The sequence below is a fragment of the Periophthalmus magnuspinnatus genome, chromosome 2, assembly GCF_009829125.3.
Source record: "Periophthalmus magnuspinnatus isolate fPerMag1 chromosome 2, fPerMag1.2.pri, whole genome shotgun sequence".
In the NCBI taxonomy this organism is placed as follows: domain Eukaryota; kingdom Metazoa; phylum Chordata; class Actinopteri; order Gobiiformes; family Gobiidae; genus Periophthalmus; species Periophthalmus magnuspinnatus.
The window spans coordinates 11968327-11992762 of record NC_047127.1 but is presented as its reverse complement, the minus strand read 5'-3'; the positions used below and the strand labels follow the sequence as shown (position 1 = coordinate 11992762).

The following is a 24436-nucleotide window of genomic DNA, read 5'->3' as shown; positions in this document are numbered from 1 at the left end:
AAAGGTCCTGTATTACACAAATTTTACTTTTGCGAAGCAAAATGTTGCCTTATCAAAAACAAACCTGGAGTTGTTTAGTTTCATTCACACATGTTTGAGTAACACTTTATTAGTCTGTGTACATCTCCAAAGCTCAAAATGCTCTGTTCCACCTTGTGATGTCATGAAGTGGTAGTTTTCAAGTTAACGGCTCCTTTTACCTTTAGTTCAATAGAGATGGGCAATTCCAGGGCTGAAATGATTCTAGTGAAGATGTATGGAGTTTAGAAACACAGTGGAGCACTTCCTGTATCACCACATGACATCACAAGGTGGAACAGTGTTCTACATCTAACAACTGAGCCTAAATATGCAGGGTTTGTGTGTGAAACATGTGTGAATGAAACAAAACACAACTCCAGGTGTGTTTGTGATGAAAAAACATTTGAACATAGATCAGAAAACAGCATAATATGGGCCCTTTAACAGTACAGTTGGCGGTTCAATTCCAGCTCTGGCCTGTGCGTTGTTGTGTCCTTTGACAACTCTCCTTATCCTGGTGAATGGTGGGGAATGATGCAGTGCAAGTGTTTGTGTCCAAAAAAGCACTATATAAAACAAACACATCATTAGGCTATTATTGAGTAGGCTAATTTTAAACCCTGCACGTTAGCATTTAGCCTACGTTAGCTAAGCTTGCTTGTTTAATCCTTCACACTTTTCTTCAGTACAGCTGCACTCTTGCTCGCCTTCCTTGTTGGTTGCTTGTTACTCTGCCCTGAATCTGTAACAGGGGAAGCGGTCAGGCAGGAGGCCAAAAGGACTAGGGCTACTATTAGCGGTGTGCGGCGTTAGCTTGTTAGCCAGCCTCTGCACCTGTCCACGAGAACACACTTTGACTCCTGGGCACAGAGTATAGCCAAGGTAGCTTTGTTTATCGCCTTGTTTGTCCTGGTTTAGCTGGAAGGTCGCTAACCGCTATTGTCCTTCCATGTTAGCCATCATCTTTTATAATGGGAGACGTCAAAAGAGAAGGCTAAATGCTAACGCTTGATGGATATAGATGCAAAAGGGTAAGGGAAGTCCAGGCGTTTTTAGCGTGCGTGCTATTAGTCAGGCAATGAAGGCTAGCGTGGACGCAGGCAGTGGACACAAGCGGAGGACTCAAGGCAAAGCTAGCAGACCATGAAACGGTGTCCAGTGTAAATTATATTAGAAAGGATGTGTTTTGTCTGAAAACACAACAAAATCTGCGGGTTCGTTCCACAGATGTAGTATTTCTTGCCTTATGACTGACCCCCAGACGTTTACTCATGATTAGCAAATGTGACTCGCTAACAGCAGCCAAATCCAACGACAGAAGCTTGATCCCCTTTAACGGTTTATGGCCACAGCATGTACGATCAAACACGCTGCAATAAACTGCACATGCCTTTATTTTATCAGCTGCTCAAAACTCGAAAAAGCTGCACTGCCCAACTGTCCAAATAAACACAATTAGCTGCGCGACGAAAAGATCCTTAGCTAAACCACAGTCAGTTCTTGGGTGTGGGCTGGAGACACATTTTTGGAGAGAAGAGGAGACAGTCAGCGTCCATGCACTTTCTATTTCATGTTTTTTTTTTTAACTTTACAGACTGATTCGCCGTATAAAACGAAGCCTACGTGCGCGCGCCGAGACACGTGCCGATGTTTTACTCAAAAACGGTCAGACGTGGGCCATTTACGTTCTGCAACTTTGGATTTATTTAGAACGAAGCGCGAGTCACGAGGGGGGAGGCAGAAGAGGGTTGACGCTTTGAACAGACAGAGGAAGAGGAGGAGGAAGAGGAGGCTGCGCACACACTCATCACAGGGTCAAGAGGAGAAACGAGGAGGCTGGACTTTTATGACTTTTTAGGGGTTGGAGTTTGTCAGCACCTATTGTTATTCCAGTCTCTCTGTAGCCCACGTTACGACTGATCCAAACACCTGGCTAAAAGGGGCGGAGTTTGAAGTGTGGATACCTGTTCGACCAAGCGTTGTTGCGTGTATCTTATCCCCCGTCACTCTTGGTTTTAATCTTCCAGGTACTGCGCAGTTTAGCATCTGTTAGTGGGTGGAGATTGAGTTTAAATAGAAAACTGAAGTTGATGTCAAGAAAATCTATTACAAGCTAGTTTATAATCTATTTTTCCGTTTACAATGTACACGCTTATGTTAAATTTCCCTCTGTACTAGGGTCAGAAGTATCAAAATCGAACGGTAATCGACACTAAAACCAGTATCGAAACTAGATACTCAATTTAACAAGCACCGATACTGAAAACATCCCATAAACATGACCTTTTTTTTATTCTTCAACAGTTTTAGAGTAATCTTGAACTATAGCAACACCGGTATGGCTGTCAAAAGTATCGAAAATCAGATGATCAACACTAATACTAGTATCAAAACGGCTTATTTGAGCAAGTATTGATACTAGAAAGCTATAGAATGATGTTGAGCTGTATCAGAACAAGTATAAGACACATAGACTAGTGTACGCCCATGGACCACTGAGGGACTACACAGATATAAGGCCACGTTTATTATCATCGTGGAATCGGTGTTGAGTATCGAGTCTATTCCTTAGTATTGAAATGTTAGCATCGTGACAACACTGATCCCTACTAACCCTGTGTCCCTGTCGTCTGTAGCGGAGCTGATGTACACGGTGGAGCTGGCAGGAGGACTGGGGGCCATCTTGCTGCTGTTGATCTTCTTGGTGACGCTGTACAAATGTTACCGCATCGAGATCATGCTCTTCTACAGGACGCACTTCGGGAGCGAGGACCTGGATGGAGGTGAGGAGCACGTCACATGTACTTTACCTTTAACCCTGTCTAATCTGTTTGTTTTTCTTACTTACTTTTTTCTCCAAGTACTGGAAGAAGGGAGAACATCCAGGCATTTTCTTATTTAAAGTTTACCAAGAAATAAGTGACACATTTGGGAAAATATTGACTTAAAAGGATCCATTTATCATATTTATAGATGTGCGGTTTTCTTGGCTAGACTTCGGTGGAAAATGAGGCTAGCTCGGGTACTTAGACAAGACAAGCATTGTGATTGCGATTAGACTTGTGATTTATGTTCAAAAAGTAGGATTCTGTTCAGAGTGTAAACAACTTCGGAAGCTTTTTTTTTTTTTTTTTGAGGAAGGACTGAAATCTGAACTAAATTATTAAACCAAGAATCTCATGTATTTCAGAACATGTGTGGAGAGGTCCAAACTACAGGGTCAGCAGCTTTTACCCATAAAAAGAAAAGGTATTTTGGCAGATGACGTCATTTTTCCAGCCTCCAGTTTGATTACAAATGGCCTCTTCAGTTGAAGTTAAGATGAGTTGCGCAGCAGAGTTTAAAATAAAAAGTAAAACATGGTCCAAAACCTTCATGTAGGATTTGCATGTGTTAGTTTTATATCTGTATTATGAAAAGCAATTAAGTTTTTACATGTAGTGGTAGTAGCAGCAGTATTTTATCTTGGGATTATTACTATAGTCACTGATAATTAGAATAAAACTTGTCTGTAATCACTGCAAGATGAAGATATAGATGCCAAACTTTGACTTGTGCAACCCCATTAACCAGTGGTGCAACGTAACCAAATAAAAGTAGTAAAGTACTGCACTGAAGCGTACATTTTTACTTCACTTTTTAGTTTACTTCAGTACATCTGAGAGCAGGTATCTGTACTTTCTACTGCACTATATTTTGAACAGGACTGAAAAGGAAAAGTATTATTGTTTGAGAGCTGCTGAAAAGTCTGAGGGTTTATTTTTAACAGGTTTGTAATTTGAGCAAACAAAAATATAATACAATAAAAAGAGCAAAAAAGAAAAAAAAACAATCGAAAATAAAACAAAATCCAGCACGTTTTATCAAAATCAGTACATTTGACGCCTTATACGACTTGAAAATATGCGCAAAATACTTTTACTTTTTACTCTAAAGTACATTTTTAAACAGATACTTCAATACTTAAGCAGATTTTTCCATGTGATATTTTGACTTGAGTATTTCTTTGCTCTGGTATCTGAATTGAGTACTTCTTCCACCATTGCAATAAACCAAATGAAATCCATAAGCTTTAACCAGAATAAAACATTTTTTCTGCTAATGTTAAAGTGTTTATATTCTGCTAAAAAAAACTTGTTCTAAACTCCACCTGTGTTAAATCCCACGTCACACACAAAGCAGTTTTCTGGAAAAGCAAAAAGTAAAAAAAAAACAAAAAAAAAACCCTTCAGCACCAGCACTCGGACAGATCTTTGATGCAGCTGCCTTTCGACTCCAGTCTCCACACTTATATTTAAAGCAATCACAAGCCAGACACAACAACAGGAAGCTGAGATGCAAGGACTTCTGGGTAACGAAGTCTAAATCTTCAAACAATTGAGTTTTGCTGTTTTCTGGGCTAGACTTGGAAAAGGAACAACATTTAGGCACATTTTTATTTAAGAAGAGAGGATGAATAAAAATAAAACGTAGCTTTCAAATCCATTCACAATTATAACACTATTTCTCCATTTAAAATCATAAAGCTGCAAGAACAACAGCTTAACTAGTGTAAGGATCTCATGCACTTTTCTCTCCAATGAACGCTACTGAAGGGGCTTAAAATGTGTATGTGACACCGTTGGGAAAAATATTGACTTGAAAGGGTGAGTTTATCACATTTGTAGGCTTGCTGTTTTCTTGACTGTAAAACGAGGCTCGCTTGAGTATTTAGAGACGTTTGTGTTGTAATGGTAAGTGACAAATGGGACAAACGCATTCACAACGTCGACTGTTGAAAGCTCAGTGTGGCGTGTTCATCTGCTTATTATGTACTGCTGTTGGTTTGACTAAAACATGTCTGCCGTGAGTAATAGTGTTTTGATGTCTGTTGTTTGAAGATACACATTTGGTAAATTCCCAGATATTGTTTTGAAAGGCAAATGGTAATTGTCATGTTATGAATGGGACGTTGGCAGTAGAACCAAAACACGAGTATCTTCTTTGAAAATTCATGATTTCTAAGAGCAGTTTTAAAAAGCAAATTTGATATTTTGCTTTTGAAAAATAACATTTATAAAGTATTTGAATATGCAACACAATATATTTCATAACCAGGAGAGAATTCAAGAGATTATGACACATGAGTAAGTACAGATGGCACCAATGTTTACTCATTACTACAGTATTCTTTAGATCTCAGCAGGCACTTAGAGAGGAGGATACATTTGTCACAGTTAAAATGTATAGAGGAGGAGATGGAGAGGCTGAGGAGGCTGCTGTTTCTGCTACTGCGGTGGAAATGGGGAAGGGGAATGGCTTGAAGAGATTGGCTGAGAGGCAGGAAGTAGTAATAATGTAGGAAATGAGTTTAACCTGTTGATTTTATACTCGGTCAGCAATCTTGACATATACAAATATATAACTTGTAATGGTTCCCTCATAATTGGCTGATTATAGGTGTCATTTTGAGAACTCTGGACCATTCAAAAGGTAGATTTATTTTTGAATTGTTATCTGCTATGGCAACAGTGCTAGATTTTCTTTATTCTGACACACACTGATAGCCAAGGCTTAATACACTGACTACAACATGGCAATAAGTATAAATCTGGTTTCATAATTATATTGCATCTTTTGAATAGTCAAACGTCCTCAAAATGGCGCCTACACCAAGAATCTGAATCTCTTTTTGTATATTGCAGTGCAGTCTTTTTTATACACAGGTTTTACAGAGGAGAAATTAGGATCGTTGTCATAGTGATAAACAATTTTAAACTAAATATCTTTTGAATTTAAAAAGCTAAAAGTGGTCAATGTTGCTGAAACCTGTGAATGGCGTATGATGGTGTTGCCATGGTGAATAATGCTCTATACAGCACATTATTGGGGAGCTCATCAGCAGAAGTTAAATAAGGTGATGATATTGGACCTTGAGGACAGATCATGGCCTAAAATGTTGAAAGTCCAGACGAGGAGGAGGTTTTAATTAGATTTCTCTGTAACGAGTCTCTGAAGTATCGCTCGGGCAGTGGACTGGACCGAGCAATAGGACTGGAGACTAGTGTCACGATACTAAGGAATAGACTTGAATTGATACTCGATACCGATTCCAATACTACAATTAGTCTGTGTCTTATACTCGTTCTGATACAGTTCAAGATCATTGTAAAGATAATCAGGAAAGGTTCATTTCTGTCCTGTAAATGTGACTTTTTTAGATGCTCAAATGAGTATCTAGTTTCAGTACTAGCTTTAGTATCAATTAACTGATTTTTAATGCTGACAGCCCAAGTGGAGACAGGACCAGAGTCAATGGGAGATGCAGGTATTAATATAATAAATGTTACTTTTGCGGTTGAGTAAGTATTTTTGACTTGAGGAAAATTTGCAGGGTGATATTTGATGTATTCAGTTTTTTTGTCGTTTTGAATCTTGTTGACATTATGGTTGCTAGGTAACAGTTTGGAATTACCAGTACACGTGTCTTATGGTTAATGCTAGAATGTCGGGTCGGGAGGGACGGGCTGCTCTGGTCATTTGAAGTGATGTTTCGGAACAGGTTATTTTTTAATGTTAGGAAACAGATTATGGTTTAGGGAAATCTGGTTAAGGTGAGGAAAATGGTTAATGTTAGAAGTAATTTGAAAAACACACAATCCTTATCTCACATTACACCATAAAATAAAACAGTCACATTTTTACATGTTTGTAGCAGGTGTATTCAAACTATTCTCACCTAGGCTTGCATATAGAAACAACAGTGAAGGTGGTCAGGACAGGTAGTGTTTGTCCCAGATGGGTTTGACAGACCCACAGCACCTTTAAAAAGGCTCAGAACTGTACTTTTTGGTCTGCATCACAGTGCAATAAGATGTAATTGAGGTTATAGTGGTAGTCATTTTTACAGCAAATTAATTCTGTCTATGATCATTTGGGTCAATTCAGCAGGAAACCAAAAAAATATGTCTGAGGGCATTTAGCCCCCGGGCCAAAGTTTGGACACCCCTGGGTTATAGTAACAGAAGCTAACATGTTACCATGGCAACCAGAGCTATGTGAACTCTACTGTCCCTCTGAACAAGACTATGTAGCACTAACCACGTCATATCTGCTGCCTGTGTCAACCAGGAAGTAAAACGATAAACTTCACCCAAATTAGAAAACTAGAAAAGACTAGGCAAGATTTTGAATAAAACGCTAAATATAAAATGTTAAATATAATAACCTGTTTCAGTGAAATGTTCAGTTGCAGCTGTCAGAGGCACTTTTACACGGGGGTGGGATTTAATACGTGCTGTTCTTCCCTCTCCTTTTCAAGCTTAAAGCACATTTCACATTTTTTATTTTTTTTTATTTAAGTGTGCTGGATACATGTGTCCATTAATCTGCTTGAAATAAATGGAATGAAATAAATGGAGACCACAGGTGCCTTGTACCTGTGACTAAACCAGAATAAAAAAACCCTCCTTCTTGAGCACCAAATTCACCAGCCAGTGTCTCTTTTAATTGCGCCACCCAGAGTGAGCTCCGGGAACAGAGGAACAGATTTTCAATTTGTTCCTCCCTATAAAAGGTTTAGGTTCAATAAGGCCCAGCAGGCAGCCTCCGGATGTCCCATGGGCGCAGTATTTTAGATTAGATCACTGCACCTCCACCTGCATAGAGATAAAGCTTTAGCATCTCCGCCGCGCCGCTGTGCTAGCTGAATAACAATGATCCATGGAGGAAGATGTCTTTTCAAAGCCCCAAGTTGGAGGTCTGAAAGGCAAAACTGAACATAGTTGGATCTATTATTTTGGAGACGTGCAAAATTTGAATATTGAGTATATCATCTATTCAAAACAATTAAAAGTGACCTAAAAAATACTAGCACCATCTCCCAAACGGAGTATAAAGTGATATTTCTCCCGTTTGGTCGCTAATGATGTGCTCCATTCACGTTTTGTGCGATACTTGAACCTGAATTACACCTTAAGAATGAAAGCTGCATATGGGAGCATTAGTAGTAGATGCAGTAGTAATTGTTATTGTAGTAGTTGTAGCAGTTACAGGTCAAACTGATTTTTAGCCAGATGCCCTCCTCATCCAATTCATAACTGTAGTGAGCAATGTGGGTGAAGTGTCTTGCCAAGAGACAAATTACCAGTATAGACAAAGTTGTAATTATTTGGATGATATAATGTGTTATTGGAGAGCTAAATGTCCTCTCAAAATGCTGATACTCTTGGACATGTTTAACTATAAGTGACACTTTGTAAATAATGTAATAACAGTGCATTCATTTATTGCATTATATATCCCCAAATCATTGAAAAAAATCAAGGGTAAAGTTTAAAAATGTCGACTGAAAATAACAGAACAGATTTATAGAAGACAAGAATTACAAAGCCTGTTCTGAAAATGCACCAATCACGACATTATAAAAGATTTGCAGAAAGTCTTATAATTTTAGTTTTGTCCTTCTTCGCTTTTTAAATTGGTTCAGCTCCTCCTCTCACTCCTTTTAATTATAATTATTTCGAACAAAAGGCCCTAAATATTCACCGCGTGACAGCAGTGCACCGAACTCCCAAACAAAATTTGACACTAAATTAGATTACCGCCTCTCGCCTGCTCCTTGTGTTGCAAAGTATTAATCTCCTGAACAAAATGTAATGAACGGCAAAAGAAAACATTGAAAACATGTTACATATATGTGTGGTTTGCAGCCCGAGTGTTTATCCTGGCCCTGTATCATGAGTTCAGTTTTACCTCTAGGCTGTATACATTATAGCTCATATTGAGAGATGGCTAGCATACATTAGCCACGTAGCATAGAAGGTTGTGACCAATGTTTAATGGAGTGCTGGACTTTTTAAAGAGAGGCTGTATTACTCTTCTATGGGGTTAACTGCTAACACGTATCAGGTCACCATGTTGCTTTTTGGTTTGAAAATGCCTATTATGTATTAACATGTTTCACTTGGGTTTTTGAGTCTCCTCCCCCTTCAGAGCGCCGTCACATTACAATCAGCGTGCATCATGCTAATCCTTATGGTTAGCTATCCTACATAACCCACGCTCCCGCACGACAATTTTCCATAAATATACAAAAGCAGGATACAAAACGATACACTACAACTTCACAAACCTGATGCGATGTGCAGTAGTCGGATAAAAAGGACTGACGTGTACCTGGGGATACACAAACAGCAAATTTTGATTATGATTTATCATGCAGTCCTGTTATAAAATGTAAATTACCAATGCAAAATAAATATACATAAAAAAAAGACAAAACATGGGTGGGTAGCCAAAAATTGTACTTCAAAATAATTACTCAAGTAGTGGTCCACAAAAGCGTAACTTAAATTGTCAGACATAACATCTGATTTATAATTTGAAGTGAATGTATTTTGAAAGACAGAATATTAAATTCACAAAACCTGGTACAGACACAAAAATGAGAAACTAAATCACATCTGAAGGAGCAGTACAAGAAGCAAATGTTCAAATCATTTCATATTGTCGACATAAAACTTTTGTCACTCGGAGACTTACTCACACTGGGAAGAGTATCAAAAACTTTCTCAAGAATACTGTTACTCCAATAGAAATACTAAAGAGTAAAAGTATACTGCTAGAACAGTACTCTTAAAAAGTACAACTTCAAAAAGGTACCAAATCTGAGTATCTGAGTACTACCCACCTCTGTAACACATAACCTATTTGAACATTGACCGTGTATTTTGGTTTGTCTTCTGCAGAAAACAAAGACTACGACGCGTATCTGTCCTACACTAAAGTCGACCCTGACCAGTGGAGCCAGGAGACCCGAGAGGAGGAGCGCTTTGCCTTGGAGATCCTGCCTGAAGTCCTGGAGAAGCACTACGGGTATAAACTCTTCATACCAGACAGAGACTTGATCCCAACAGGAAGTAAGCGCTCTCTTCTCCCACGGCGCCTGAACGTCTCGTGGCATGTGTCTGTGGCTCGTGCTGTGTTCATGCTCCATCTGTGTTGTTGTGACTCAGGCCTGCAAATCACATATTTTATCATTTACATTTTAAATTTTGATATGGTCGTCTTGCAGTATTTCAGTGATGTGTACATGAAGTTGCATATTGTACCTCTAGTATTAATAGCAGTTGTGCATCTGTTGTAGCACGAATACAGTAAATAGGACAGCAGTGGTAGTAGTGTTTTTGTGGTAGTAGTTTCTCGCAGTAACAGCAATGTTTTGATTGCATTTGTCTTGCAGTAGATCAGTTTTGTACACTGATATTCAATAGACCAGTGCACGAATGAGATGGAGCAGTTTTTTGTAGCAATAGTTGTATTACTGTGTGTGTGTGTGTGCGTGTGTGCGTGCGTGTGTCATAATGCTTGTTCTTAGTAGCTGCAAGTCTGTGCAATAATAATTGTACTTATATTAGCAGCTGTTTAATAGTAGCAGTAGTACAGTCTCTATAAAAGTAGTTATAGAATGGCATTTGTCTTGCTTTGACACTGTAGTAGTCCATTTTGAGTAGTTGTAGTAAAAATGTGTGTTGCTAATATAGTTATGTCTTAATGTGCATACACAAGTCAAAAGTTTGGACACACCCCCTCAACGCTTTTTTATTTTCTACGTGTCTAAGGCAAAACATAAAAATACAAAGATGCACACATAAAAATAGAAGACATTTTATAAAAAGGCCCGACGATAAAAGTGAGTTTTAAGAAGTGATTTAAAAGATGATACTGATGGTGCAAGACTAGTCTCCTCGGGGTCACTCCAAAGCTGAAGTGCCCGCACCCAAAAAGGGCGATCACCTTTCGTCCTTAGCTTCAGCCTTGGAACAGCGAGGATCTAAGGCAGCGGGGAGGGCGTGTAGAGGGTTAAAAAGGTCTGAAATTTAACTTGGTGCAAGACCTAAACAAGCTTTAATGGTGATCTGTAAAATCTTTTTCTCAATTCTAAAACGCGCAGGCAGCCAGTGAAGAGAAGCTAAAACGGGGCTGACGTGTTGTCATCGCTTAAAACTGGTGCGAAGCCGAGCTGCTGCATTCTGAAGCACTCGGAGGCTTTGAGAGAGTTTTGTCAGCGCCAGAGAGGAGGGAGTTACAGTAGTCGAGTCTGGAGAAAATGAGAGGATGGACAACTTTATGGAGATCGGGGGTGGGGGGAAGGGGATATATTTCATTTTGGAAATAGTCCGGAGATGGAGGAAGCGAGATGGGATGGTTTTCTTAACTTGGGTGTGGAAAGTAAGATGGGAGTCGAAGAATATACTGAGATTTCTGGCAGAGGGAGTTATGTTCGCGGAGAGGGGGCCAAGGTGGTTCTGAATATGTAAAATGGACTGGGGTGGATTGATGAGGATAACTACAGAGTTGGAGGTGTGTTGAGCTGAAGAAAGTTCTGCACCATCCAACTGTTCACATCGTTAAAGCAGTGTAACAGCAGCGAGGCTTCCGGGTCCCAGCAGGAGGTATATCTGTCTGTCGTCAGCAGAGGAGAGGAAGGACACATTATACTCCGTGTCCTTGGGGAGCATATAAATAGTAAAAACAATGGGACCTAAAATGGAACCTTGCGGCACATCACAGGGAGTGGAGGCAGAGGAGGAGGTAAAATGACCTATGGTGACCGCAAAGATTCTGTTTAAAAGATATGAACAGAACCAATCACGTGCAGATTTTAGGAGCTTTAGTAAAATCATGTGATGGACCATGTCCAATGCAGCTCAGGTCTAAAAGGATTCAAATCGAGCGCTCTCCTGTCTGCGGTTAAAGCAGGTCATCTAAAACTTTGAATAGCTCTAAAATCAGATTGAAATTACTCACAGTACAGTACACAGTACCTCCTCAAAGGTGCTGTTTTCATTCATTAAAAAAAAGTTTGAAATCTTTTTCTAAAATTAAGTAGAAGTACATTGTTGTTGGTATTTTGTAATGTAGATTTTGTAGAGTCCCAGGCCTAAATAGCGGTTTAAAGAAGGCAATAACAGCTGTACAAATGGTAACCCTAACCACATTGTACTTTTAGTTGTATTAATGGTAGCAGTTGTATTTAGCAGTCCAAGGAAAGTAAATGGGATAACAGTGGTTGTAGTTCAGCCATGTAAGTAGTCGTCTGTTTTGAGTAGTAAACATTCAATTGTATTGTACCTTTAGTTGTAGTAACAGGTTTAAATGTTGCATAGTAGCAGTAAAGATATAGTAATACATAGTGCTCTGTGTGATTAGTTGCTGCAATTTGTGTAGTAATAACTGCAGTATAAAGTTGGCAGTAGCAGTGCAGTAACTAGGATAACAGTGGTGATACTTTATATAAAATGGTAGTTGTCATGTCTTCAGTGATTGTGATGTCGGTAGTGCAAAGTCTGAAATTCAAATGTACCAGCAGGTTGTATTAATAAATTGTTGCAGTTGTAAATGTGTTGTAGAAGCAGTAATTAGAAGTAGTGGTAACAATACCATGTAAGTGAATGTGAAAAATATTGAGAATTGTAGCTGTATTTTTGATCCATTTTTACATGTTGAATCATATCTCTAAAAAGCCTGGCATCTTGTGCATGGAGATTTTGGCATGTGTGCTACTTGTCGTGGTTTATGTTGGATTAACTCATCAACAGACATTTTAATTTGATGTTATCGCAGTGTAATTATTCTTCATTTCAATACTTGCATCTGCCTGCCCTCCCCGCACACTCCATTACTAATAATTGGACATCTCTTTGATATATCCGTGTGTCATATTGGGACTTCTGTAATATGGGAAAATGGCATAAAAATGCAAGGATTGGGAGGAACCACAAGTGTGTATGCTAATACGCTAACGCTAAACTAGCTACATTGTCTTACATGTCTATATGTGCAAATATTGGCTAGCTCCCATTGGGGATTGCATTAGCATCTCAAGCGCTAGCATAATGAAACATAATCCCTAGATGAAGAGTGCACCCTAGCATTAGTGACAATATTATTCTAATCGACGTAAGTATGAAGTCCTATGTTACACAAAATTGACTCTTTGAGCATTAAGACATGTTAGAATGTTGTTACCTCCTCAAACATACCCCGAGTTGTTTTGTTTCATTCATATGTTTGAGTAATGGTGCATTCTTGGGCTGTCCACATCTCTGAAGATCAAAATGCTGTTTCCCTTTGTGATGTCATGAAGTGGTAGTTTTCAAGTTACCGTTTGTTCAGAAGAGATTGAAAATTCCAGTGCTGAAATTATTCAAATGATTCTAGTGAAGGTGAATGAAATTTAAAAACACAGTGGAGCACTTCCTGCATTACCACATGACATTACAAGGTGGAACAGAGTGTTTTCTGTTTGAGAGAACAACTCTGTCTAAATGTGTGAATGAAACAAATACAACTGCAGGGATGTTTTTCATGAGGAAACAGAACAGATCAGAAAATGCGTGAGATGGGCCCTTGAAGCAATATTTTTGGATTAGCAAGTTGGAAATCTTCCTTGACTTTTTTATGCTACAAATCCCATATTAAACTGGAATAAACTGGTCTGAAAATGGCCAGGATAAAGTTTATGCCAGACTCGAGTCTCCACCAAAATGATATTTGACCCGATTTTTAAATGTGAAATATTTTGTTTAGGTTTCACCAATGATCATTTCCAGGATGACACCAGGCTACTTAGAGGTACTTTCACTCCCCAGATTTTTGACGCGTCTGTAAATCCAACTGTTTATTCACATGTATTTAAGTGCAACTGCTCTCTATGGTATTTTATTCTTTATATGACAACATAATCTTTTCTAATCACAATTCATTAAGAAGAAAAAATGTACAATAGATCAGATGTCATTTTATTTTTCGCCCAAATGACACATTATTGCAAAATTATCCACAAGTTTGAAGTCTTGAAGTGCATGTGACAGGTTAAATTACCCATTTCATTAAAATGGGTATTGAAGAATTTACAGAAAATCTAGTTTAATTTTGTTTATAATTTTCTTTCCAGTCCATGAGCCAGACAAAATGTCGGTATCACTGTGGTGGCAAGGGCCCATCAGTGATTTTGGTGAGATAGACTATCAGCGTGGTGAAAAAATGTTCTCACATGACAGTTTGAAAAGCTACAGTTACCACAGTAATTGTCAGTCACAATTGGGGTTAAATGAAAGACGAGACAGTTTTGTTTAAGATGGTGCCAAACACAATAGTTTAAATCATTTGACAGTCGGCCCATGGCCTAAATCAAAATATGGACCTGTGTCTAAAGTGCTTTTTCCACACTTGAGACGCTGATAACTGACACAGCTGAAACTCAAAAAAGTCTACACCAAAATATAGAACTTTTCAAAAATCACTGCTCGCCCTTGGCACCTTGAGTGATACAGATGTGTCAAATTCTGGGGTCTGGTCCATGGATTATTCCTGGTTGGACACGGGCAGCAGATCTGACACATGTAGAAGTAATTCCATAACTGTTACTTAGCAACCACAAAGTTAAAACAAAATTACACCACCTTTATTTTTTTATTGTTTAAATGTCCAGACCATGCCTTCCATGTGCCAAAATGGTCCCTTAAACTTTTTCCCACAAACTGCCACTTAATTGATGCACTTTAAATATTTTTGATAGTGAGCGCGTTATGTTTATAATCCAATTCTATAAAAAGCAAATGTCCAGTCAAGCATTAGGTCAGTGGTTTGAAAAAACGTATAAATGAGATGTCAGCAAATGCAAAGTAGTGTTTTAAATCTCCCCTCTGCTTAATCAGAGTTACGACCTGGAGGCACAGCCGTAGTTCACTTGTCAAAACCTGGACATAAAATATGAAGGAATAACTGCCATGCTTTTGACCTTTGACCCACATTAGACTTAGCGGAGGATAAAACCTTTAATGCCGTCTCTCTGAAGAATAATTATTTGGCCCATCCAAGTAAAATAATGCATACAGTTGTATTTTACTGAGCTCTAGTGGTCAGATGGTAGTAGCCATTGACTGTTTTAAGTAGCTGCAAGTTGTAGCAGTAGTTATAACTGCAGTACTTGTAGGCCTCTCACAATTACAAATTTCAAAGATAATACTGAAAGTCATTTCTGCCACTGACATAATACGCCTTAATCAGAGTATCCCGAAAAACTGAAAATATATATTTTTTAAAACATGGCTACAATAGCAGAAAGAAACACTGGTAGTTAAAGTATCTGCTATCACTGGGTATGTCTGGTTTTAATCTTATATGATCATCAGAAAACCAGAGCTAAGCAGTAGTAAACTAGTGGAGGGTTCTTGTAACTAGTTTTCTTTTCTACCAAATTCATTGTAGTGACAATAACAGCATGGCAATAGTTCGTACTACCAGCAGTAAATGGTAGACTGCAGATATACTCTTGTTCTAGTGCATCCAGGTGTCATCAGTATCTCAACATATCACTAATGTAATCTACTTAATCATAATTCTCCTAAGGCTTCTGCATTACTCTATTTAAAATCCACCATGGTTAATGACTTTTTTGTCAGTCCCTCTTTCTCTTTTAAATGAATTGGAAATGCTTGTGTTAAACGTTGATTAAAGAGCAGCAGTTGGTTCTTCTACGCCACAAGCTTTAAATCTTCAAAAGACTAATGCAATGTTTGATTCTAAGTTGCGTCATTCGTTTTGCTGAAGACCTGGACAATTAAGTCAGTACTAAGCTGCAGTTATAGGATCAATATAACGTTCTCTTTTGAGCAATACTTTGAACTTAAAACATACAGTAACGTGTCTTGTTGTAGTTCAAACGTCCTACTTGTCTTAGCTCACACCAGAAAAGTAGTGCCCCTTTAAGTAATGATGGATTAAAACATATTTCACATGCCAGAACGTTTATTAGAGCAGTACGCAGAATGTACAGTTTAAAGTAACATTTTGCATATATGTGTGCTGCTTCTCATTCCGTTGTTTCCATTCCCAGCGTACATCGAGGACGTGGCTCGCTGCGTGGACCAGAGCAAGCGTCTGATCATCGTTATGACGCCCAGCTATGTGGTGCGGAGGGGGTGGAGTATCTTTGAGCTGGAGACGCGCCTCAGGAACATGCTGGTGACGGGAGAGATAAAGGTGATCCTGATCGAGTGCGCCGAGCTTCGCGGCATCATGAACTACCAGGAAGTGGAGGCGCTCAAACACACCATCAAAATGCTCACGGTCATCAAGTGGCACGGCCCCAAGAGCAACAAACTGAGCTCCAAGTTCTGGAAGCAGCTGCTGTACGAGATGCCCTTTAAGCGCCTGGAGGGTCCTCTGACCATCTCCCACGAGCAGGTGCTGGACGTCAGCGAGCAGGGCCCCTTCGGCGAGCTGCAGACTGTCTCTGCCATCTCCATGGCAACCTCCACAGCGATGGCCACGGCGCACCCGGACCTGCGCTCCTCCTTCGGCACCTGCCACACTCAGCTGAGGCAGCAGAAGCACTACTACCGCGGTTACGACTACGACCTGCCTCCGGGGGGCACTCTGCCGCCGCTGTCCGCCACGCTCGGCAACCAGCTCGGCAACCAGCACACCTACTGCAACATCCCCATGACGCTGCTCAACGGCCAGAGACCGCAGGGCAGGTCGCCAAGGCAACAGAGCATGGAGGAGAGCCACGCCGGCAACAACGCCATGCTGCCCCTGCTGCCCCGAGAAACCAGCATCTCCTCTGTGATCTGGTGACACAGGACTGTGCTGCTGCTGCTCATGCTCCTCTGTGCACCAGGGAACAACAGGGACCAGAGCCCGGAGGAGGACTTTGTTTGCCTGTACTCAGTAACACAAGCCAACTATCATCGCCCGACCAGGAAAACAGGGTTTGTACATATCTTTTTGTAATTCTTTGTAGCATCTGTGTTCTCTCATATTTTGGATTTTTTGGTAAAGTGAAGCCTGAGAGAAGTGCGGATGTTATCTTTATCCATGTAGACGATGGGATGCAGCCTCTGGACTTTTGTGGCTGATTTTTCCCGGTTTTCCAGGATGGACTAAACTGGAATATGCAAAACAAAGAGTCCATCAATGACTGATCTGGAAAAGGACTAAAACGGTGCTAGGCTTCACTTTGTCACATTTATTTTGAAAAAACAGCCTTGCTATTTACCTTAACAGAAGATTATATCACTGAAAAATCTAATTATTGTGTTATTTTATGAAAAAAGTCTATTTTTGTAACTGAGGGATATTTGCTTAGAGAACTTCTAAAGTGAAGATGGCTACGAGGGTACAATATTGTTTTTGTGAAAATGATACAAGTAGATTATGGAAAATAAAATAGGTTTTCACTAAATGTCTTACCCATATTGCAACAGAAATTGTGTTGACTTCTTCATAGACACTGCACATTAACTGGATCAATGATGTCATGCTAACTCTGTGGACAACAGCGCCTTAGCTAGTTCTAGTCACCAACAGTTATCTGCCCTTTTGTCCTCCATTATCGGGTTTTTGCAAAGTTGTGCTAAAATGAATCATTTAAGAATAAAGTGGGTTACAGATGGTGGAGGATGAACTAGGACTACAATTAATCATAGACTCAAGCAGTTTTCACATTATACATTTTTAACCCAAAAAAGGCTGAAAATGGTGACTAAATATCTACTACTAAAATATTTAGTCACCATTTTTCAACCTTTTCATTGGTAGGTACAGTCCTACCACAAATTGGACCTACCCACATTTAAAATCAATTGACCTTAAATGACCTAATTAATGTTAGCATTAGCTTTGAGACTAACTCGCCGTTTGCCACTTAAAGCTTATATTTTAGTTCAACTTTGACAAAAACCCAACTGGAATACTAAAAATGGAGGGGACAATGCAGACGATGGCCATTAGTGACCAGAAGCAGCTTGAGCGCTGATGTGCACACAGCCAGTTTACAAAACACCAATCAGCCAAAACATTGTGAGCTACATGTCAATGGTAAAACGTACAACAAAACAAGTGTGATGGTGATCACAACTTTCAATTTGACTTGACTCAACTTGTTTTGAAGCACAATATATTGCCATAAAAGAACCGATTTATGTCACTGACAAAGCAAGATGTAAACCATTTTTAAATATATTGTATCATTCAAAAGGCCTGAGCTGCAACAGATAAACAGAATAAACCAATAATTTAGCCGTAGATGTTATTCTACCTTCTACAAGTCAAATCTGTATTATTAAAAATGGCTAAATAATCTCCCCACAATTGTAAAAAAATTACACACGATAAATATTGAGCCCCAAAATCTTTTGTTCCAGCTTTCCTACACTGAACCATGAGTTGATATAGTAATGATTGTGACAAGCCTATTCTGTTCTTGTAGGTGGTTGTAATGTTGTGGCTGATTGGTGCTTATAATAGGAGCTGAAATCTTACCTTGGTTTTCCTTCCAACGCAGCTGTCCAGGGCTAAAACTTGCTCATCTCATCCACATTGACAGCTTTGATATTGTCGGCCATCTTGAAATGACCACTTGGTCATTTATTAGTCCGGGAGTCACTAAGCAAACACAAAAAAAAAAACAGGCTTAACAGGGCTACAACACCTCGCTGCTAACCAATCACAGTGTAAAACACGATCAACCTATTACAAAACCCTGTTAGTCCTCCGTCCAATAACAGTAACATGAATGTATGTAAAAGCAAGTGAATATAGTAATATCCAGAGTAACACTGGCTAATTCAGTTTAGATGTGGTCTGCCCAATTACAAAGGACATTTCTGTTGAGTGGTAAGGTATTGGTTGGGTTGATATGACATATATCTTTGTGCCTACCACCAAATTATAGTTAACATTACATTAACAAATTGGAGTGTTTGGCGTCTTGCTTAAAAGTACGACAAGAGTATGGAATGTTGTGGGAGGAAGATAACCACCAACCTGGATTAACGAGGAAGAGGGCAGTCGTCCCAGCTCCTGTGGGGAAAGGTTCATAACGTCAAATATCAAATGCTGCTTATAAAATCTATATTAAAAGATGCTGTACCAGATTTTTCTTCGAGATCTATTGTATAAGCAGCTCTTGATTTCAAAATATAAAGAGATGTATTGTCCGATCAGGAAGTGCGTAATAGTTGTTGGCTTTACCGTCATAGCAAAACTCCGCTCTGGTCTCTCTAGAGTTGTGAAAAGTGCTTATAAACTCATGGTGAATAATTAGGATGCTCTGAATGCATGAGGTAAGTGAGGAATAACTGGACTAGTGCAAACAGTTTAAAATGAACTTGTTCTGTTTTTCCCATTTTTAAGACAGTAAAAATCAGGTACAGCGCCTTTAATCATTACTCCACCCATCTAACTAGCAACAAGGCAACTGTACCAACCTGCGCTATAACGCTCAATAGAAAAAAGGCCATCCTCCAACTAACCTCAACTCCACACAACACTGAACATCCCATAAGTTTTGTGCCAAACAAAATATGCAAAACCATCATAATAAATACTTAAATACAGTCTTTTGCCATGTTTTATTGAAATGTTTCTGTCTTCGTTTGGGGTATTTTAGTGTGATTTTATACTGGCCTGGATGAAACGCTCACAGTGCAATACAAGGAAATAGCGGAATACTATGGAAAATCGACCCAAGTCATTCCCAAAACAAATGTGTAAATATAAATCAAGGTCAAAATGATATGAGACAATCGAGCCATAATACAATTGTGGTTATACAAGGGGATTTTCAAAGTAAGAGCCCTTTTAATTCAAAATATTACGCTTAATACAGAGTTTGATGGCTGTGCGCTTATTTTGAAAAGCTATATAATTATATGATGGAAACAAAGATGCAGCTAATGAGGCTTTTCAAAGTAAGAGCCCTAGAATGTTATCGCTGTTATTTTTGAAAGCCTTTTTTTTTCTTTGCAAAGTCGGCGTCCTGGGGCGTAATATATAGGTTGACAAAAACAAAGTTTGGAGTTACAGAAACAAGCTTTAACATTTCTAATTGAGCTTCAAAATAAAACTACTACTACTATAAAACAAACAACTGACTAAATGTATTTGGAGTTTATCAGCTCTTACTTTGAAAAGCTGGGTGAATAAAGTCAGATGATGTTTTGGGTGAATTTGGATCACAAATCTTACTGTCGTTATATAGCACAGAACTATTCCAGGCACTTTCACCATTATTGGGAGGAGGCTACTGAGTCTCTTCTGGTATTTCTGATTTATTTTCTATTATGTATCTGCAATGTTCATTAAAAGAGATACTGTTCTTATTAATAAAGCCACATTTACGAGATTTGACTGCCAGTTTGTATTTTTGTGCTGTGTTCAAAACTGATGGAGATGTTTCAGACGGTTATCAATGGGTTTCAGAGTTGATCGAGCAAGAATAAAGTATAAAGACTTTTTTTTTTAAATTCAGTTCATAGTGCACATTTCAATCTTGTCTCGAATGTTAATGCATCTGGAAGGAACTGCTAAACTAATCCGACAATCCCATGCATTTCAGAGCAAAGGTCTAAATTACAGGGTTAGCACTTTTTATACAGAATAACACCCCCATGGAGACACAGGGATATTTTAGAACATGTTTGTAGAGGTCTAAACTACAGGGTTAGCGGCTTTTACACAGAATAACACTCCAGGGAGGACATATTGGTCATTTTAACTTCATTCAACTTATGTCATTATGTTGATTTCTTCAGAAGTCTAGTTGGTTTGTTTTAAATGAATACACAGAAGCACATGGCGTAGTACTTTAGCCTTGAATGACTGGTATTAAGATCTAATTTCACGCTGCCACTTCATTTGAAATTGTTTTTGTATTAAATTAAGCAGATGTTACCTTGGAGTGAGGTCATCGATCTAGACCTATTTTTCAAAGAATGTATTTAAACATGGATTTGTAATGGACTGTTGTGCAGGAGAGCTTCAGGTCATTTCAATGTTCGGTCCCCGGTTCAGGGTACTTGTTTCAGCCCTAGTTTAGACCCGTGGCTGATTACACTATTTACTTCTACAAATGTTCTGAAATACATGGGATTCTTGTATTAGTTTAGCAGTTCAGATTTCTTCTGTCAAATGTTAATGTTCCTGAACGTGTTTAAAATGTGCACTGTGAATTGAATCCTTATTTAAAAATACAAAAATATTAATAGATTTTAGTATCAGTTTTGGTTTAGATGTGGTTGAGTGCTGGCTTCTTTCTGGTTTAGTCTACTTATAAGTCTTATAGTATTGCTAGTTTTTATACATAATATAAACACGTTTGCATACATTTCCAAACCATTCTTATAGTGTGTCCTCTTACCTCTTCTTTCCGCCTGTACGCGCTTGGCAGATGTTTTCACACACGCTGACATCGGCCCATATGCCGTCTGGAGCTCTGAGGAGGGATACAAAAAAAACTAAAAGTCAAATCAAACCATCTACACTCTACACTTCATCATCTTGTCACGCTATAATCCTCTCCCCAGATAACTCAAATGTGGCAGATCAAGTCCTGATGTTTTGCACACGCAGGTAAAGCTACAGTACAACAATTCCCAGAAGGCCTTGTTACTCGCATCTCTTCCTCTATGCCCTTATTTGACATATCTTCTGCACCAGGAAACAGGCCAATTGTCTGCAGTGGCTGTTAACCCAGTTTCATATAGAGCAGCCAGTCATGGAGCGCTGAGTGGTCGACTGTAGAACTTTGATTGGACACATAAACAGAGGCAGGAGATACTGAAAAATGGTTATGTTTTGGATAAAATCAACATTACAATATCAAGTATATAATTAAACCAATTAAAACCTCAAAAACATTTGCTGTAAAACCCAAACAAGAGCATAAAGAGAGAGATCATTTCAAGGTTTGTTGATGTTTTGTGCGAAACTTGATCCAAGACATTTACAGACTCATGTAGCACATTTCATCTGAATATTGTTATCCATGTAATGCCAAAAACTTTAATCAGTCAATATTACCCGCTCCTATTAATATTGATTTAAATGTGATTTTAATGTTTTGTCATCTTTGTAATATTAATTTATGTGCACAAATGGACTTCATGTTAAAAGCTTGTGTCCACCAGTTCATTTAATCAAATCTTTCTTTTTTTTACCTGTTCATTAGCGGTGTAGTTACTGGGCGCACACTTGCTCAGGTACAGTAACAGTAGCTGTAATATTGGCATTAATCTATTTATCATTACAATATTGTAACAAATACATTCAAAGGTCATACATTCAAAAATAAGATCTGCCTTTTAAAACCACCAGTACCATGTGGTGAAGAGTAGTAATAGTACTGTTTAATTGGCTGTAAAATATCACTTTAAATGTAAACTTCAATTTAAATTTGCATTTGTATTTTAAGTGTTTGAAACAGGCTGCATGTAGACTAATGCCCCCTCCACCTCTGCTGCAGCTGTCTATAAGAAAATTATGTAATAACCACTGTAGGAAAGTGTAGTCTAGTGCTGCCACCTGCTGTCTTTAAAATGCACCTCTAAGGGTAGCTATATTTAAAACACTATTCTAATGCTACCAACCTTCTGTTTTTCTTACTGCTACACAAAGCAACCAGGTGGATACAGTTAACACTGAATTCATACTTTTTACTGCAATATTCTCTAAAGTCTGACATCACATTTATTCAGCATTAGGACGTCCTTCTTTCTCATCCCATAATCAGCACATTCACACAGTAAAAACTCACCAAATGAATTGTCAATCCTCTCTTGTCATTGGGACCTTCTGCAATAGAGAGAGGGCGCTAGAGGTTTGGCCAGTTATGACCAGTTCCAACAGCTGGGGGAAAAAAAAGTAATCAGCTTTTAAACTTCACAAATCACTGGGGGGCGAGACAAAATTTCCACAACAATACAAGCTGAGATTTTCACATAATAAACAGTACAGTTTTATTCAAAATGTTTCATTTTGTTTTATATATTTGCATTACTGTAGTGCTGCTTTTTAAACCACAGCTTCTCACATGGCATCAAATCTAACAAAATCCAACAAAATTTTCACGTGTGCACAACCTTATGCTGAAGTTTGTAACTTATTGTGTGAAATCTTCTCGTAAATGCCTCCTACCTTCAGTGTTGTTCCAGGTTTTCCAGTGGGAGGGCATCAGAGGCAGTTGTCAGGAAGGCGCAGGAGCAGTCTGAGGTAGATGGCTATTGGCTAGATGCATACAATTAAAACTGAACATCATATTAAAGTGTAACTAAACATTTTACCCTCATTATTTGTTACCAGACTGTGTATATGGTGTTTTAATGACATTATCTACTGTTCCTAATCATTTTTTGGCAATTTTGGTGCAAACTAGGCTCATTTGCAGCTTCCATTGGCAGGACTGTCCTGATTACAGCCTGGTGTGTCTGATTACAAACAGCTGGCTGCTGCAGTGGAGTCTGAAGTGTGGATCCCTGTTAGACCAATCACTGTGTTCCTTACACCTGCAGACCCCGCCCCTCCTCCTCCCTCTCCTCTTTAGTCCAAAGGCACTGTCCACTTTAGCAGCTCTACTGTAATTTGGTTGTGGGTGGAGTTTAGGTGTTTAGTCCCACTTCAAGTTTTTATTATATTTTATTATCTTGCATATCTAAAATACAGAAGTACTCACCATTGTTCTGCTGACGGAGAGAACAGATCTGATGTTCATAGCATTCATAAACCAGCTGCTCCTCACTGCACATCCTCCTGTGTCTCTTCAATGTCCTGCACAACTGCTCCGGTCTGAAAAGGTCATCTACACTGAAAATATGTTCTGCAATTGAAAAGTAAAAATACCAAAACTGATAGTTAAAATGCAGATTTTTGCTGTAATACAGAGTTGTAGGGTCTAGTCACTAATAGTAGTGATCAGGTTCAACATTTATGAGTTTACCTTTTAGATATTTCATTGCCAAATACAATATTATTAAAAGGATAAACTGCCCTCTTGCCCCCCATTTGAAACTATGACATAATCACATCCTAAAATCTGAAAACCACCAATAAAAAATAAATATGTCAGGGTTTCAGATGACATCACAACGTTTTATAGGCCAATCAAATTTATTACAGATGAGGGGGCAGCTAACATGAATATTGTTACAAAGATGATTTTGGGACTAGTCAAAATAGAAATTAATAGGTTCAACATTTGTGAAATTACCTTTTGGATACGTCATGACAAAGTAAAATGTAATCAACAGGAAAAATCCAGTGGTCCCATTTGCTCAGGGCTGTTAGCTGTTAGCTCCTCTTGTTATGGGCACTTGTAGAAACATCTAGAATGGACTTGAGTGGACTTTAATATCATCAAATCCACCACTTCCTGTCTCAAAATAGAACCAGTTTAAATCCAAAACATTTACACAAGGTTAGGGTTTAAAATGTGCATAATTTCTCATAGATGTTTTATTAATCCCAAAGGAAATTCAGTTGTTTTAGCTGCAATAGGGCTAGAGTAAAAAAAAAACAACACACACACAAACTAGTGTTTCTCATTAATACATGAGACTGTAGTGCACCCCAGAGTCTAGAAACAGCCTGG

The 24436-nt window shown here is 38.7% G+C and overlaps 1 protein-coding gene and 1 long non-coding RNA gene across 3 annotated transcripts in view; one reads left to right on the top strand and one right to left on the bottom strand.

Annotated features, from left to right (window-relative positions):
- LOC117385172 (interleukin-1 receptor accessory protein-like 1) overlaps positions 1–17269 on the top strand; it is a 309308-nt gene extending 292039 nt beyond the window's left edge. Inside the window, exons 7-10 of one of the 2 annotated variants that reach the window (XR_008649013.1) lie at positions 2658–2804; positions 9750–9920; positions 15905–16781; positions 16852–17269. Coding sequence is in view for 1 of the 2 variants with exons in the window: in XM_033982445.2 (XP_033838336.2) it covers positions 2658–2804; positions 9750–9920; positions 13594–13638; positions 15905–16647 (1106 nt within the window). In the remaining variant the exon portion in view is untranslated. Of the gene's footprint in view, positions 1–2657; positions 2805–9749; positions 9921–13593; positions 13639–15904 lie in introns of both variants that reach the window. The other variant, XM_033982445.2, reaches the window with a different exon arrangement.
- A 1070-nt stretch (positions 17270–18339) lies between these two features.
- On the bottom strand, positions 18340–22685 carry LOC129456978 (uncharacterized). Its single transcript, XR_008649026.1, has 4 exons — positions 22607–22685; positions 21212–21286; positions 18838–18873; positions 18340–18456 (listed from the first exon to the last, which is right to left on the bottom strand). It is a non-coding gene; the product is annotated as an uncharacterized LOC129456978 (long non-coding RNA).
- Between the last annotated feature and the right edge of the window lie 1751 nt (positions 22686–24436).